Raw genomic sequence first — 17,313 nt, 5'->3', positions numbered from 1 at the left:
TTCTTTCAGGCAGAGTTCCAGATACCCATCCACACTGGGTGAAAAGAAAAATTCTTCCCTCAGTGCTTTCTAAACCATCCTCCATTTACCTTAACTCTGTGCCTCCTGGTTATTTATTCCTTTATTAAGTGGAAAGGTTTCTTCCTACTTCCATAAGAACATAACTTTTAGGAGCAGAATTAGGCCAGTCAGCCCATCGCGTCTGCTACCCCATTCAATCATGGCTGATTTATTTCTCAACCTAATTCTCCTGCCTTCTCCCTGTAATCTTAAATCCCCTTATTGATCAAGAACCAATCTTTCTGTCTTAAATGCACTCAATGGCGTGGCCTCCATGGCCCTCTGCAACAACAAGTTCCACAGATTCACCACCCTCTGGCTAAAAACACTCCTCCTTGCTTCAATTATTGATTCATAAATTCATAGAGCATGGCAATCAACCCTTTGGTCCAACTAGCCCACACCGACCATGTTCCCAATCTAAACTAGTCCCACTTGCCTACAGTTTGCCCATTTCCCTCAAAGCCTTTCTTATTCACATAGCTGTCTAAATGCTTTTTAAATGTTTTGTAACTGTACTTGCATCCCCCACTTTCTCTGGCAGTTCATTCCATATACATGCCATCATGTGTGTGAAAAAGTTGCCCCTCCGGTCCTTTTTAAATCTTTCTCCTCTCACCTTAAAATCATGCCCTCTACTTTTGAGCTCTCCTATTCAAGGGAAAAGACTTTGGCTATTCACCTTAGCTATGCCTCTCGTGATTTTATATATCTCTATAAGGTCACTCTTCAGCGGCCTATTCTCCAGGGAAAAATGTCCCAGAATATCCAGCCTGCCCTTATAACTCAAACCCTCAGTCCCAGTAACTTCCTTGCAATTTTATCTGAACTTTCTCCAATTTAATAACATCCTTCCTATAGCAGGGTGACCAACATTATGCATAGTACTCCAAAAGTAACCTCACCAATGTCCTGTATAATCGCACATGACATCCCAAATCCTATTCTCAATAGTCTGAGCAATGAAGACAAGTGGGTCAAATGCATTCTTAACCACCCTGTCTACCTGTGACACAACTTTCAATTAACTATGTACCTGAACCCCTGGGTCTCTCTGTTTGACAACAGTACTCAGGGCACAACCATTAACTCTAAGTCCTGCCCTTGTTTGTCTTACAACTGCAATACCTCACATTTACCTAAATTAAACTCCATCCACCACTCCTCAGTGCATTGTCCCAATTGATTAAGCTCCCTTTGTAATCTTAGATCACCCTCTTCATTGTCTACTATACCACCAGCCTGTGTCATCTGCAAACTTAATAACCATGCTTCCTATATTCTCATCCAAATCATTTATACAAATGACAAACAACAATGGACCCATGCGAATCCCTGCAGAACACTGCTGGTCACAGGCCTCCAGCCTAAAGGGTCACCCATTCACTCTGAGGCCGTGTGCTCGGGACCTAGTCACTCCTACTAGTGAAAACATCTTCTCCAAGTCCACTCTCTCCAGGCTCCCTACCTATTCTATATCCCTTAATTTTGTACACATCGATTAGGTTCCCTTGCATCCTCTCAGCTCTAAGGAAAACAACCACAGATTGTCACATCTCTCTTCAAAGCTGAAATGCTCCAGCCCAGGGAACATTCTAGAGAATCTCCTCTGCAGTGCAATCATTTCCTTCCTATGGTGTCCAGAACAGCACAGAGTATGCCATCTGTTGATACTGTTGTGGGATTCAATAAATGCATCTTTTACATGCCTGAGGCTAACTTAAGCACTACTAACCACAGTTCTCTGGGAGAAAGAACTCTTATAGTTTCACTAACCTTGAAGTGAAGGAATTCATCCTCATGTTAACTCTAAATGACTGCGCCACCCCCCACTCCCCAAGATCTAAATTCTGCAGCCAGATGAAACATTGTTCTAAGAACTTTATTGTTCAGCAAGACTGTTTCTTAGTTTCATCCTGGGTATCAATTTAGTGAACCTTCATTGCACTGGACGCATGCTTTGTCAGGTAAAAAGATCAATACTGTACACATTACTCCAGTTGTGGCCTCTCAAAAGCCTGAAAAAAGAAAATCAGAACCAAAAATAACACTGAAGATCTACTTTGAAAATTCATTACCTTCTTGCTTAACCTCCCAACAGAGAGTTCTGCTGTAATAGTTTACAATTATTGACTAAATTGATTACCCCATACTTTGCTCTAAGTTACTCTCAAAAGACAAATGACTTGAAAGTTTTCTCCTACTAAGTAGGAAGATCCATCTATTCCAAATAAAAATGATAAATATCAGATTTAAGCAAATCGTTTTTAAAATTATTGGTCAATGGAACAAATAGATTCTATAAGAGCCTCCACCTCCATTATTGATAATTAATACAGTTTAATAATGCACCGTGGGCTGCCCTCAGTCACACATAAATACTGACCTTTCACATTTTAAACCAGCATAGCCTGGCTTACAGAGACACTGCGTACGATCTCCATGATTGATACAATCCTTTGCAAAGCTAAAAAAGATGTTCAAGCAAAGAACAGAAAACACATGATTTAAATAAACTTGTAATTGAACTCAAAGAAAAATGTTGCGTTTTCTTTTTAAGCACCCTTCCCGCCACACCCAAGCTGAGCCCTGACAAAATGGAAATACATACTTGTTTGAAGAAACAGTGAGGGGACAGGGACACTGAACACAAAGTGATGCTGCTCCAAATGTGGCATTTTCAACTAAGCCAGTCTTGCAGCGCTCACAGTTCTCTCCTTCAGTGTTATGCTGGCAGTTCTAGGGGGAAAGAAATTTTGCATTTAAAAACATTATCAGTTAAAGTGCTTTCAAAATGTCCTTTGAAAAACAAAACAAATCAGATTCTCTGAATGCACAGAGGTGCAGAGGAGCTTCACCTAGGGTGTGCAGATGGTAGAGCACCCTTTAAGATCTAATGAGTAGTGATCGATGATCACAAGCATGATCTACAGAGGCAAAGCCAGCTCTGCATGGAACAATCCGAACCTGTGATCGCCAAACAGGAAGTGATTCTGCTCAACGGGCACTGAAGAATCTTGGCATCTTGTCTCCAAACTTAAGTCTCACCTCCTTCATTAATGATGAATGCAACATCAATAACACCATATTTACGGAGTTTAGAAACCTTAAGACTATAAAAGCATGCAGATGGCTCAATCATCAAAAGCAACAATTCTATCTTACATAGAAATTTCAAACCATTATTTTAGCCTTCTAATGTTTATAATCTTTATTTGTTGCAGGTGTTGACCTAATGGGTACATTATTACTTTACACCAAGCTGACATAAATAGATTTGGCAGTTTTGAAATGCAATTTTGCTGCATCATTTATTTGGTCTCATATCATAAAACATTCAGGTTTGGGACATATCTCATGAAATGAATATACCTATTTTTGTAATAATTCTTCCCTCTCATTACAACTTCCTAAAGTCAATATTGAGTTCAACAATTTTAGATTATAAGCACTGTCCCTATTATCAGGTGTAGGTAATGGTTCTGCTGTTGTTATTTACACCTCCTCTAGACCTATTTTTTGTTTCTTCCTTTGTCCCATTACTGCTGGTTTTTGCCTTGTGTCATTTCTTTCACCATTCCACCACTTCTCACCTTCATCTACCAAACATATTCTTTTATTTTTGTTTGGCATTCCATTATCTAAAGAATTGATATACCTCCAACATTTCATAATTCAGATAAGGGAAACAGCAGCTGGACTTTCCTGAGTTTGGGACCAAGCAGAGTTCCTGAACCTGAATTCATCATGAGCCAGGCAGCTGGAACCGTTTCCCCAGATGTGGACCCTTTAGTTGGCCATCTCTGGAAAAAAAGCTTCATCTTTCTGGCTCCCTTTTCCTTTCATCTGCCTCATAGTTGACCACTTTCACACTTGCCGTCCAATTAAAGACAGCCCCCTCAAGCGTGGTAGGCTGACAAGAAGCCATCCAGAACTTGAAAGGTTGACAGCCCCACCAGCAGAGGTCAGTGTGTGGGGAGCTGTGAGGGTATCTCCACTCACGTGGAGGATATGACAGGCCAGAATGGTTAGGGCTGTTAGACAAGAGGAAAGCTGTCTGCAATAATGGGATTTCCATAATTGCGACCTTTCATTAAATGGACTCTACAGTGCCAGTGGAACTCCAGAAAACTGGAAAGAACATCTCTATTCTGATTGTCATCTCCACATGATGGACAGCTGTCCAAATCGCCCATACTTGTGACTTTAAAGATGCAAACACTGTCCAGTAGACACTACCAGCACTGTATTGGGGAGCCAGTCCAATGTGGCCCCAACCCTCTTATTTTCCCCACCTCCCCAGCCCCCAATTGTGCCCTCTTCACAATTCATCCCATCATTTCTGTTCTGTTTTCTACAAAGGGTCTCTGAGCTATTAAGTATTTTCTCTTAATTATTTATTTATTTTACATGGCATGCTCATGGATCACTGTTATTAATTTGCAATTCAACAAAATGAACAGGATAATTATTAATAACACTTACGACACATATTCCTGATCCATCGAGGCATTGGTCCGAGTGGCCATTGCAGTTACAAGGCACACACTTACCCAGGAAAAGACCCTTTGTATCTCGATAATAGCCTGGTGAACAGTCCTATTGGATTATTTTTAAAAATAAAAGGGGAAAAGTAATTTTTGAAAACATTAGCTGGTAATTCTGGATAATCACACTGCTGAACCACAATGAAAAATCACCTAATTAATATTTTATTCAAGTTTCAATGTCAGATCCCTCCTGTAAACACACTGACACATTCACTCACATAACCCCTCATGAGAAACCCATTTGAATGAATGAGATGAAATATTCCTCAGCATTTTTACTGGTTGATGAGTAGTCATTGTGGGTCAACATGGAGATGAAGCAGGTAAGTGAAGTTGAAGTGAAGTTTATGTTCTAATTGAATATGGAGTAAGGTCAAGGTGTAGGATGGTCTGCTCTTAGTTACAATGTGCAAATTGAATCTAGTTCACAGTTCAACGGAAGAGAGCTCGATTCGCCAAAATCCATCAGGCATGATAAATGGAAACATTGCCCCAATTTTGTGGCCTAGTATAGGAAGCTTTACGTCTTGTTTGATTTTTGCTTTCCCTGAACTACTCGATGATGGCACATCAATGTTGGTTTTACAATTTGTTCACCTGGTGGGGAGCCTCACGTAATTGGGATTGGATGGACCTCATAGGACAACATGTCCTGGAAAGTGGATAGGTATCATTTTAAAATGAAAGGCATGAGGTTTTAAAGGGAGGGGTAGCATGGTGGTTAGCACTGCTGCCTCCCAGCACCAGGGATCCGGGTTCAATCCCTGCCTTGGAAGAGTGTGGAGTTTGCACATGTGCACTGTGTCTGTGGGATTTCCACCAGGTTCTTTGGTTTCCTCCCACAGTCCAAAGATGTGCAAGTCAGGTGGATTGGTCAGGCTAAATGTAGAATTTTTGCAGATGCTCTTGGACAGGTTGGTGCAGAGTCGATGCATGGATGGTCTTTCTCTCCACTGTAGGGATTCTAGGGGATCTAAGGAAAAGCTTTTGCACAAAGAGGGAGGTAGGTTCTGAAATGCACTGTCTGGGAGTGTAGTTGAGCCAGGACACTTCACAACCGTTAGGAAGTACTTGGATGAGCAATGGAAATATCATAACATTCAAGGACATGGGTCAAGTGCTGGAAAGGTGCACTAGTCTTAACTTAGAATTCACTCCAATAGTTTATGTCAGTACAGATTCGATGGGCTGGAAGGCCTCTTCTGTACTGTATGATTCTATGTTAATCAAGGACACGTTTGCAAGAAAATATTTTGCAATGCACAGGATGTAATTCTACCCTGTTGATGCACTTTGAATCTGTTTCTATTATGACTAGCAACAGCTCATAATCCTCAAGGTGAAGTATTGGATTTAAACAAAAATCAGTTCTAGATTTGGAGAGTTCAATGAAGTTGACAACCAATAAATGTAATTTTTAACAAAAGATTGATGCACGTCAATGATCAAACTGGCAAAGAATCACCACTTTACTAAATCGACGAAGATACGAATGTGGCCTACCTGACAGGAATCCCCCATGTAATTAGCTGGACAGTGGCAGATTTCCACATTGCTGGCCACACTCCCTTCTCCAGTGTCAGAAGCTTGCTCAAGTATCACATTCCTCAGTGCAACAAGCTTGGCCACTTGGGAGTGAAGGGCTCGAATCTGAAGACCATCCAGGCTGGCCAACACCATCATCATTTCTTCTCTGGACACAGGGTTGTGTGTTTGCGCGTGCCTGAAATTACTCTGCACAAAACAAAGAGAACATACTGCACGTTAGCAGCTGCGCCCGGACCAGAATGACCAGAAAGAGAATCGAGTCACTGAATTGAAAGGTGCTGCTATTTTAAGGTCATTGCTTTTTACAGTATCTAATCAGTCCTTCATTAGCGAGTGTTACGTTAACCTTTCATTGCATACTGCAGATTCTCAATTCTTTAAAATATTATGATGGGGGAGTTCAAAACCCGGGGCATATTTTTCAGGAGAGAGGAGAAAGAATTAAAACAGATGCGAAGGGCAACATTTATACATGGAGAGAGGTTCATGTGTGGAGTGAACTGCCAAAGAAAGTGGTGGATTCAAAAGACATTTGGATATGTTCATCAATAAGAAATGTTTGGAGGGATATGGGCCAATCAAAGGCAAGTGGGACTAATTTAGTTTGGGTACATGGTCGGCGCAGACTGTTGGACCAAAGGGTCTATTTCCAAGCCCTGTGACTGTATGACAAACAAAATCTCAAAATGCTCATTGAAGCCACATAAGTTCACACTGACAGGATCAAGGTCCCTGTGTGAAACAGAATAGGGTTCCTTTTGCCTGTAATCTGCACTTTGGAGTCAAGGGACACAACTCCATCTCTGCATTTAGAGCCTCACTATACATAGCAAACCCATGAGAACACATAATGTAGTCTTTTTTAACTCCAAAAAGTTAAAGAGACATAAATTGTTAAATTTTGTACCGTATAATGGTTAGTGTACTTGTACACAACAGTATTCTTATAATCAATATTTATAAAATAATAAAGGAGTAATAAACTTAAAAAGCAAATAAAATGCTTTATCTCAAACCTCCACCAATTGAAGCCAATTTTCATGCAGTTCTCCAGGTGCTGGATAATCCTTTGCTACATACATAATGGTCATTTGGTTGCCCTGTTGAATGAAGTTGAATGATCAAATATTGAAACACTCCATACAAAACAAAATGACGTTCCTTACGAACATTTAAAAATTATCGGATCTGACAGTCTGCCAAGTCCAGCACGACTTACGAGCAGACTTAGACTGTGCCATTCCTTCAGGTTTTACAAAAACTGACCTTCAAAATTACATCAGGGCGAGATTCAACTGGTAAAGAGATGATGTCACCGCGTTGCACTTCAGACCGAAGCTGATACATCAAGTGTCCTCCGTATGATGAAATCTTTGAAGGAAAAAAGTTTTGTGTTATATTTTTAATGGCGGTTTAGCTGGAAAATTAAATATTGAACACTGAAATATGGGTTTGTAAACATAATGTTTATGAGTTTTGAGAAGATTTGTAGCTCAGGTTGAGGTTCTGAATCTAAGTTTTCTCACTAAGCTGGAAGGTTCATTTTCAGACATTTCGTCACCATACTAGGTAACATCACCAGTGGGCCTTCGGTGAAGTGCTGGTGTTATGTCCTGCTTTCTATTCATGTGCTTAGGTTTCCTTGAGTTGGTGATGTCATTTCTTGTTCTTTTTCTCAGAGGGTGATAGATTGGGTCCCAATCAATCTGTTTGTTGATAAAGTTCGAGTTGGAATGCCATGCTTCTAGGAATTCTTGTGCATGACTCTGTTTGGCATGTCCTCGGATGGATGTGTTGTCCCAGTCAAAGTGATGTCCTTCCTCATCTTGATAGTACAGCCATGTCTTTTTGTGGCTATTTGTTGTTCATGTATCCTGGTGGCTAGTTCTGCCTGTTTGTCCAATGTAATGTCTGTTACAGTTCCAGAAACCCTAGCCACTCTCCCCTACCGCCAAAGCCATCTCGGAAATGACTGCCAGACTACTCATCAGACCTCTTGGCATTATGTTAGTGCACAAACCCACCAACACACGAAAACAGCAGCTAATGAACTTGAAAGACCCTATACAAACAATAAGCAAAACAAATGTAATTTACAAAATACCTTGCAAGAACTGTAACAAATGCTACATTGGACAAACAGGCAGAGTGTTAGCCACCAGGATACATGAACATCAACTAGCCACAAAAAGACATGACTATCACTAGTATCCTTACATTGAGATGAGAAAGGACACCACTTTGACTGGGACAACACATCCACCTGAGGACAGGCCAAGCAGAGACATATATGAGAATTCTTAGAAGTATGGCATTTCAACCAGAACTCTATCAATAAGCACACCAACTTGGACCCCATTACCACCCCCTGAAAAAAGAACAGGAAATGATATCACCAACGCAGGAAATGATATCACCAACCAAAGGAAACCTAAACACACAATAGAAAGCGGGACATAATACCAGCGCCTCACCGATGATGTTACCTAGTTATGGTGATGAAACATCTGAAAACGAACCTTCCAGCTCAGCGAGCAAACTTACGTCCATAATGTTTAAAAAATTGGATTGATGTGAGAAAATGGGCACTGAATAATGCTAAACAACACGCGACATGTTCCCTCTCATTCTGCCCTCAGACAGCACTGCTGGCAAAACGGTTAGGGCACTGTCAACAAATAGTCTAAGATGCATCTCAGAAACTAGCACTGGATCAACTTCTAATGCAGAAGCTCGTGAGCATTTCAGATCCTTTTCCATTCAATCAGACTGACTACACTGATTGCACTGGGCTTGTTATGGCTCGTGTTCCCAAGTCGATGAGCAGCCATTACCGGCTTTCCTTGAACAGGCAACCGGAGGCTGCCATCAAAAAGATCTAACAACTTAACTGAGAATCATGAAGAGCACTGCACTCTACTAGACTTAATACTGAAAGGGAGGTCACTGCTGACCATTGCTTTGCCTGGTTTCCTCCATCTCTCTCCATCACCCTGACACTCCATCACTAGAGGACCTCCGGAATCCAAAAGCTAGTGTCCCCTGTTGTCTCACAAGCGTCTTCTTCAGGACCACAGCACAAATCCATGAGGACAGACATAGCAAGCAAGCCAGACTTATTCTCATTTCATGAAAGGGCCAATCTTGAATGACCTGCTTGCACATCAGATTTAAGCAGCTGATTATTATTGATCTGAAATTGGAACCATGACATTAATGCTGTGTGACTTTAACAGAAGTTAATAAACAATGACAATTCTTGACAGACTGTTATCTTGGCAGCAAAATGATTTTCAAAGGTTGACAAGGGATTTAAAACAAACTTAGCAGAAGCTAAATTTTTTCAACCTCTCTTCTGGACTCTTTCCCTGGGCAGAAGCCAACCCCCCAATTGGTAAGAATCCAGTTTTTCCTCTGAAAGAAAAAAGATAAACTTACCACTGAATGGACAAAAGCACCTAATTAAGTACCTTCAAAATTGCCCAAGAACCTGTTTAATAGTCCAGCAGCAAATCAGATTACAAACACGGCCCACTGGGGGCAGTGTTGTGATAACAAAAGGAGAAATGAAGGGGGTGAGAAAACAAGGGAAGTGACTAAATTGAAACAGCGTTGATGGGGTCATAATACACTCCAGGCCTGTCATGCCCACCTTTCTCTGAACGCTTTGAGTGTACTGTTGGACACTGCATCACAGACAAAGGACACCCAGGCATGGACGTAGCCTCGGAAGAGAGGCAGAGAGTTGGAAATTATGGCCCGCTGCATTGACCTGTTGATGTCTGCATTAGCCAGGCCCAGACACAGGGTCTGAAGGAGTTGCTCCAATCCAACAGGGGCAGTGTAAAAATCACAATAATCAAAAGATTGCCACACTGGGGAGGGGGATAAATCAAAATGATGTTGAAGGGAATGTATCCTCGGCCCCACAGTGCCCATCTCTCGAAGAACCAAGCTTTTAAGAATGAAATTCTCCAAGGTTCTTTTGATAGCAACTTTCAAACAATTGACTATTTAGAAGAACAAGGGCAGCAGCAACATGGGAATACCATCAGCAAGGCGCCCTCCAAGCCACCTACTATTCTGATTCGGAAACAGATTACTGTTCCTTTAGAGTTGCGAGGTCAAAATCCTGGAACACTCTCCCTAATTGCATTGTGGGTCTTCCTGCAGCATACAGACTGCAGCTGTTCACCACCACTTTCTGCAGGGCAACTGGGGACAGGCAATAAATGTTGCTGCAGCCAGCAATGCCCATATCCCATGACAGAACTTCTTTAATAGCAGAGGCAGCTTGAAGTGCTAAATGGCCTTCTCCTCTATCTAACTTTGACATATTTTCTAATTAATCTGCTCAGACATGCTGTTACACAATCTTGGAGTATGTGGGACTTGAATCTGGGCCTCCTGCCCCTGCACCACAAGATTTTGACAGCGAATTGTTTTTGTTTAGAAAATTAACCTATTCAGAGATGTTATTACATACCTCTGGAGCAGGTGGGAATACAGGCCTCCTGATCCAGGGGAAGGACACTACCACTGCCCTGAGCAGGCCCCTGCTTTGTGAGTGAATTTTAAAAAATACTCCAATGAGCTCTCAATCAACTCTGGAGCTGTCCCGGTTCACCCTGAAAGGAATCTACATTTCAAACACTAATAACTGGGTTTTTTAAGTGGCTGATGCACACGAGTATCATTCCAATCAATTCTGAAGATGGGTCACTGGACTCGAAAAGGTAACTCTGCTTTCTCTCCACTGCTGTGTTTCTCCAGCAATTTCTGTCTTTGTTTCAAGCAAAAATGTTCTTCAGCAACATCTTTCTGGTAAAGGAGGATGACAGCAGAACAGCTGACTACAGCTGTTCCAGCTTTAAATTCACAACTGGAGAGTGAGGGAAGATGGTGGATAGCTGGACTAGTGAATGAAAGACCCAGCTACTTCTCTGGGGACACAAAAACAGAAACTGCTCGAGCTTTGGCAGCATCTGTGGAAAGAAAGCAGAGTTAACGTTTTAGGTCATGTGACACTTCAGAATAGAACTGATGCGGTTTTTCCTGCAATTTCTGTTTTTGTTTCTGATTTCCAGCATCTGCAGTGTGTTTTTTTTTATTTAGTGTTCTGGGAATGGTTCAAATCCCGGTGAAAACTGATTCCTTGAAAATGATTTAAATGCAGTTAATTATATCGTGAGTCTGAGTAATGGTGATGACTGGCTATCATAAAAACCCATCTGTTTCATTAATGCCTTTTAGCGAAGGAAATCTACTATCCTGAGTCCAGATCCACAGCAAATGTGATTGATTTTTAACTGCCCTCAGAAATTTATCAATGAATCACTCCACTAGGGGAAAATTACCCATGCTGCCAACGCTACAATCAACTCACAAAAGATTAAAGATAGTGAACTGTGTCTGTGGTCGGTAAAGGAGGACAGTAAGCGGATGGAGGTGAATCTGTCTTATTGTACCTGGTCTCCAAGATAAGGAAGTGATGCCTGCCAGTACAGCTCCTGGGAGATATCAGCCACATCAGCTGTAACCTCTCCGTCCTCAGGATTGGGGGTTACCAGCAATTCTTGACGATCGCTGCCCATCAACTTCCAGCCACTCATATGTTCAAACTGGAATCAAAAATGATGCAGGGTGACCAAACTGAAAACTTTTAAAACTGATTCTTCAGAAAAAGGCATGCATTCAGAAGTAGGAATGTTTCCTTTCAATTGTATTGCCTCAAGATGTGCAGGTTAGGTGGGCTGTCCATGCTAAATTGCCTATAACTTCCAGGGATGTGCAGGCTAGATGGATTACAGGGATAGGGTCGTGAGATGCTCTTTAGAGGGTCAGTGTGGACTCAATGGGCTGAATGGCCTGATTCCACGTTGTAGGGAGTTTATGATTCCAAGATATTGTTGTGATGATCAATTGACTGATCAACTATTCCACTGTCACAAATCCTCACGGAGATAAGATTCAAGGATGGCGTGTGAATCTTCATTGCCGTCTGGTCTAGACTCTCCTGCAACGACTGACAAATTTCACTCTTGTGTGATAGAGACAGCAACCTCAAAGGCAGCTTCAAGCATAACCTTAGTGACAGAAGCAGCTGTGAGCCTGAGTATACAAACTTAAGAAAAAGACCCAGATGGAGGAAACTTATATTTTTTTAAAAAATCACAGCAAATTATTCTGATTTCAAATGCAATGCCCGAAAGGCTGGTGGAAAATTAATTCGTAACCTTTGAACAAGAGCTAGGTAAATGCTTGAAGGGAAAAGAATTCACAGTGCAATGGTGAAAATAAAACAGCAGGGAAGATGGGCCGAAGGATCTCGTTCTGTGTAAAATCGGAGGTCACTCAGAGTCTGAAAGCTGAAGTATAGGGGACAAATGTTATGAAGAGCACCTGGTGTTTGTTGGTTGTCATGGACATGCTGAGCCAAAGGGCCTGTTTCTATGTTTAGGACTCAACGGTCACCATAGACAAGATTGACTGCTCGGGCTGTGCTCTTTCATGAGCGCTAAATCGGAAAATGTATCCATGTCATTTCTGATGAAGATCATAACCAAGATTATGATTTATATTTTACTTGCTACATTTTTCATTTTCTCTCAACATAGCCCGTCAGTGAGAAGGACCACACCTATAAAAGCAGGAACTCAGTTGAACGGTAGTGTCTACAATGGGGCTTTCTGAAGAGAGTGTGGCATTGTGACGGCAATGCACAACTCACCGCAGTTCTTCTCTTATCAGAGATCTGGCACCGGTCAGTAGCTCCGAAGCAGAAACAGCTGGTACAACCCTTAGGATTGGCTAGATCCAAGTAGAATGTTCCCAGGCGGCAGGTGTCGCACTGTGGGCCTTCCACATTTTCCTGAATAGAAAAGTGTGCACATCTTGTCACAACTTTTAATTAGAGAGTGACCTGTAACATTAATAAGATCACACAGAAAAAGACCAGAGAGGAATTGTCCAGGTTTACTCCCTGCTGCCGGACTGGGCTTCAAATCAGGTTTCTCACCTCACCGGAGACAATTACACGTGGAATATTTACATTGTTCATTTAAGTGTGGGAGGGGAACTATCAGGTAGTGACGAACGCACTGGCCCAACACAGAAAAAACTTATTCAATTGCCCAGCAGTCTATGTAGAGCTGGCAGATAGCTGTGGGCGAGCCTCTCAGCAAATCGTAGGCCTCAACACTGGTGACCTGGCACATCACAAGCTGCCAGCCAATTAAATGCAGAGCTTCAGGAAAATACCTGTTATCTTCTTCTTGGGCATCATGAGGAGAATGCAATGGGGCCACACTATGGGGGTGAGGTGGGGTGGGGGGAGGCTGAAGGCTAGGCCTGGGTGTGATTTTCAGAGGCCAACCTGTTGATCCCCATTTGACTACCCTCGGATTGGGACATTTAGAGCTATACCCTCCCCTAACCCGACAGGCAGTTTGCCATGGTTTTTCAGTCAGGAACCCCCTTTCCCTCTCTCCTTAAAAGTCAGGTGATGGAGTAAGATGGCGCATAGGCCATTAATTGATCACTTAGGGACCTGACTTGAAGATGGATCAAGGAGGCCACCCATGGACTTTTTTGCCAAGAGCACAACTGGTTGGGTGGCAGGAAATCATGGATACGCGGTTCGCCTCTCTGCATGACCATACTGAATCGTTGTATAAATAGTGAGCAGCAATTACACTTCGAGTGGATCTGCCCTGGAAAATCTTGTAAGCCTGATACTTTGCAGATGGCTCGCTGTTGCACATTGAAGCTAAATTAGTCAATGTATGTCCGCCCACTCACGGTTTGGTCTTCCTCCAGTAAGGCCTAGCCATTAGCTCTCTCTGAATATACAATAGGGAATAGCCAATGATTCCTGTACACAAATTGCGAGTGGAGTAGCCAGGGCACAGGGGTCAACAAACCAGAGTAGAGGGTAGCATCTTCTCGTCTACATGGGTGTGCAATGGTCTCGGTGTCTAAATTTTACAAGGTGCTCTTGTCAACGGAGGTTCTGCTCTTGGGACCCTCACATTTTGGAAGCTTTTCCACAGATCTTCAATTTTGCAGTTTGCAGAAGATTTATAGAAAAACTAATTCCTGGAATTGGCTCCAGCCACAATAGATCCTGTATTTAACCAGTCCCTGTAAAATATATCTCAAAAAGGTCCAATAAGCAGAATTTTTTTTTTGTAGTTTGAATGGAAGGACACCAAATCTCAGAAAATTGACTATTTATTCATTAAAATTTACAATCTCTGTTAGGGGTGCTCATGACAGAGTGGTACAATATGAGATCGAACAGAATCAAAGAAGCAAGTTTAAAGTGGTTTAAAAGCATACCACTGTCTTTAACAGTCACTTGCATTTCAATTTATCTGATGTAGCGTCATGTATTTATTTTGAGTAGCTGCTTTTTGATAGCACTGACCTTGCAATGACATTGCCCGGTGACAGAGTCACAGATGCTGGCTTGGGTTCCAGCCTCATTACAGTTGCATGGCATACAGTCAGGGTAGTGGTAATATCCAGGAGCACAGTGATCACATCGACGTCCAGTTACATTAGGCTTGCACCTAAGTGGAGAATCAGTTAGGAATTAACAAGGACCCATAAGATATGGCTGATCTCAATGTCCTCAGCCACAACTCAGAAGTTGCAGTTGCAAACAACAAAGTAAATCCTGAATTCAATTGAATTGAATTAGCTTTATTGTCACATGCATTCAAATGAGGCCAGTGAAAAGTTTACAAGTCTCCATTTACAGTGCCATTTTAGTTACAAGGTACCTAGGTACAGATTCTTCAGTACAAGTTGTGAGGAAAAGAAATAGGTAAACAAAGAAACAAAAAGTCCAGGATTACAGATCGTAGGAATAAATTAGAAACAAAGAAATAAAAAGTTCAGAATGACAGTCCTTCCAACCCAGTCCACGCTGGCACCTAGCCTCCAGTCCAGACCTCCAATCCTGCACATAACTCTATTCAAAGAGAGCCAGAGTTTGAGATGTGATGCCAGTGTATTGGCACTCTAGAGGGGGTTGCTCAGGGACACTGGTTATTGAAAGGAAGAAAAATTGGTTGGGCCTTGTTAAGGGTGTGCAATCCTCACCATCGGACACCCACGACTTTGTGTCCAAGTAACAAAAGTAAAAACTCCCCACAACAGCAGGAGACTGGCTGAAATGATAAGGCGCTTTTTATGTGTTTTGGTGCTCACAGGGCTTAGGCGCACTTCCAGAACTTTTTGTGTTTTCTCCTGTGTAGCTCATTTACACAGCGCCTGCCGTTTCATTGATTATCGCTACGCGATTGAGGATGATCTGAAACAGTGCATGGAGTTCTGCAACTCTTTTGTTTTGACTTTACAAATTCCAGGAACTGATGCTATCTCCCCAAAACTAGTGATAGAAAACCACACCGTACATAAACGTTCCATAGGAAAACAGATACTGAATGCTTCATGCAGCTTGACACTAACAGTCAAGTACACCTTGTTTATAATCCTTTAATATTTGCTTGAGGGAGACGCCTGCATCAAAATGTTTGACATGTAGGCTGCACACAGGCATTGGAAGCTCTAGCTGGGGTTTCCTTGTATAAACCTGTTGGACTTAGCAAGTCAACCGTTAGCTAGGACCTAGATTTTTAGCAACAGAAATGGGCGGGTGAACAATGAGGTTATTGGTGGCTATGCTCGAAGTCCATTTTGTGGAGCAGACCCACATACATCTAACAAACAAAAACTCCTCAAAACTCCTCTAAAGTCACAAATTATTTCAAGTGTCACATTATCACCTTTGCCCGTCATCCACTTCCAGGATCACGGGAGAGGAGAGAGGTTATATTTTCCCTGTTATTTCCCTTTCAAATTGATTCTTGAATTAAAAAGCAGGCACTAGGATGGCTTTTGTAGCTACTCCAAGTCATGTGAAGGTTATAATAAACTCGCTCAAGATGCTCCTCCTTCTCACATACCTTGCTGCCAGAATTCACTACACCATGACTGTCCTGGCACTTGATAACGTCTGATCAACAGAGTAGATTAGTCAGGACTTAGACAAAACCATGGTGTTAATGAAGTTGTCTTGGAATTTGGCATTAAACTGTTACATTCCTGCCGTTGCGAGGCATGGAGGGATAGTGTATCAAACATATCAGCAGGGAGCCCTGTGGAACACACTTAACACATCACCTTACCTGCACTGTCCACTCTCACTGTTACATCCAGGTCTGGTCCTATCTCGAATTCCTGAGTGTGAGCAGTTGCATTCTTCACAGCCGACCAGTGGGTGGCAGCCAAACGTCTGGGGCTCACAGACAATGCACTCCGGTTGAATGGTCCGTGGAGGGCAGATACAGTGACCCGTGACCTCTTCACACAAACGCTTGCCACAGTTACATGCTGGAGAAGTAACAGGAAAAAGAATTGGGAACGATGAAGCTTAGAGCATTTCACATACTTAGACCTATTCTCATGTTCAATTTTGAAATGTTCACTTTTTGCCTCTATCCCCTTTATAATCTGTATGAACTGATCTCTCACTAGTGGGGGTTGTGCATTATCTGAAGTCACGGCACTAGAAATGGAAGAGGAAATCTGGACCAATCTTGACATAACTGTAACTCATAGAGGAGGCCATTCATCTGACCATCAATCTGTTGGCTTTTGACAGAACTTTTCAATTAGCCTGCTTTGCGGCTTAGTCCACATTATCCTACACATTTGTTCACTTCAAGTATATGTTCAATTCTTCTATTAGATTGAATCTGCTTCCATCTCTACCAGGTGGGCCTTCTGTTATCAGTGAAGCTCTGTGGGTTAAACAGTTCATGCAAGGTGACACATGGAAATCCAAGAGAGCCATTATTGAGTCATACAGATGCCCAGCACGGAAACAGACCCTTTGGTCCAACTCATCCATGCCGACCAGATATCCTAACCTAATCTAGTCCCACTTGCCTGCACTTAGCCAATATCCCTCTTAACCCTTCCTATTCACCTATTCATATACCCAACCAGATGCCTTTTACATGTTGTCATTGTACCAATCTCCAATACTTCCTCTAGCAACTCATTCCATTTGCACACCACCCTCTGCGTGAAAAAGTTGCCACTTAGGTCCCTTTTAAATTTTACCCCTCTCACTCTAAACCTA

General features: G+C 42.2%; 1 protein-coding gene across 2 annotated transcripts in view; it reads right to left on the bottom strand.

Moving 5' to 3' along the window:
• Nucleotides 1-17,313, bottom strand: part of lama5 (laminin, alpha 5) — a 299,172-nt gene that overhangs the window by 67,350 nt on the left and 214,509 nt on the right. For both annotated transcript variants that reach the window (XM_060836449.1, XM_060836450.1), the window contains exons 35-44: nucleotides 16,355-16,559; nucleotides 14,587-14,731; nucleotides 12,889-13,029; nucleotides 11,627-11,779; nucleotides 7,425-7,529; nucleotides 7,175-7,258; nucleotides 6,114-6,344; nucleotides 4,546-4,659; nucleotides 2,672-2,799; nucleotides 2,447-2,527 (exon numbers count right to left, since the gene is read on the bottom strand). In XM_060836449.1, the coding sequence (XP_060692432.1) occupies nucleotides 2,447-2,527; nucleotides 2,672-2,799; nucleotides 4,546-4,659; nucleotides 6,114-6,344; nucleotides 7,175-7,258; nucleotides 7,425-7,529; nucleotides 11,627-11,779; nucleotides 12,889-13,029; nucleotides 14,587-14,731; nucleotides 16,355-16,559 (1,387 nt within the window). The remainder of the gene's footprint in view (nucleotides 1-2,446; nucleotides 2,528-2,671; nucleotides 2,800-4,545; nucleotides 4,660-6,113; nucleotides 6,345-7,174; nucleotides 7,259-7,424; nucleotides 7,530-11,626; nucleotides 11,780-12,888; nucleotides 13,030-14,586; nucleotides 14,732-16,354; nucleotides 16,560-17,313) is intronic.

The sequence above is a fragment of the Hemiscyllium ocellatum genome, chromosome 15 (genome assembly GCF_020745735.1).
Source record: "Hemiscyllium ocellatum isolate sHemOce1 chromosome 15, sHemOce1.pat.X.cur, whole genome shotgun sequence".
Taxonomy (NCBI): Eukaryota; Metazoa; Chordata; class Chondrichthyes; order Orectolobiformes; family Hemiscylliidae; genus Hemiscyllium; species Hemiscyllium ocellatum.
The sequence above is the reverse complement of the archived record's forward strand: the minus strand, read 5'-3'. Positions and strand labels throughout refer to the sequence as shown.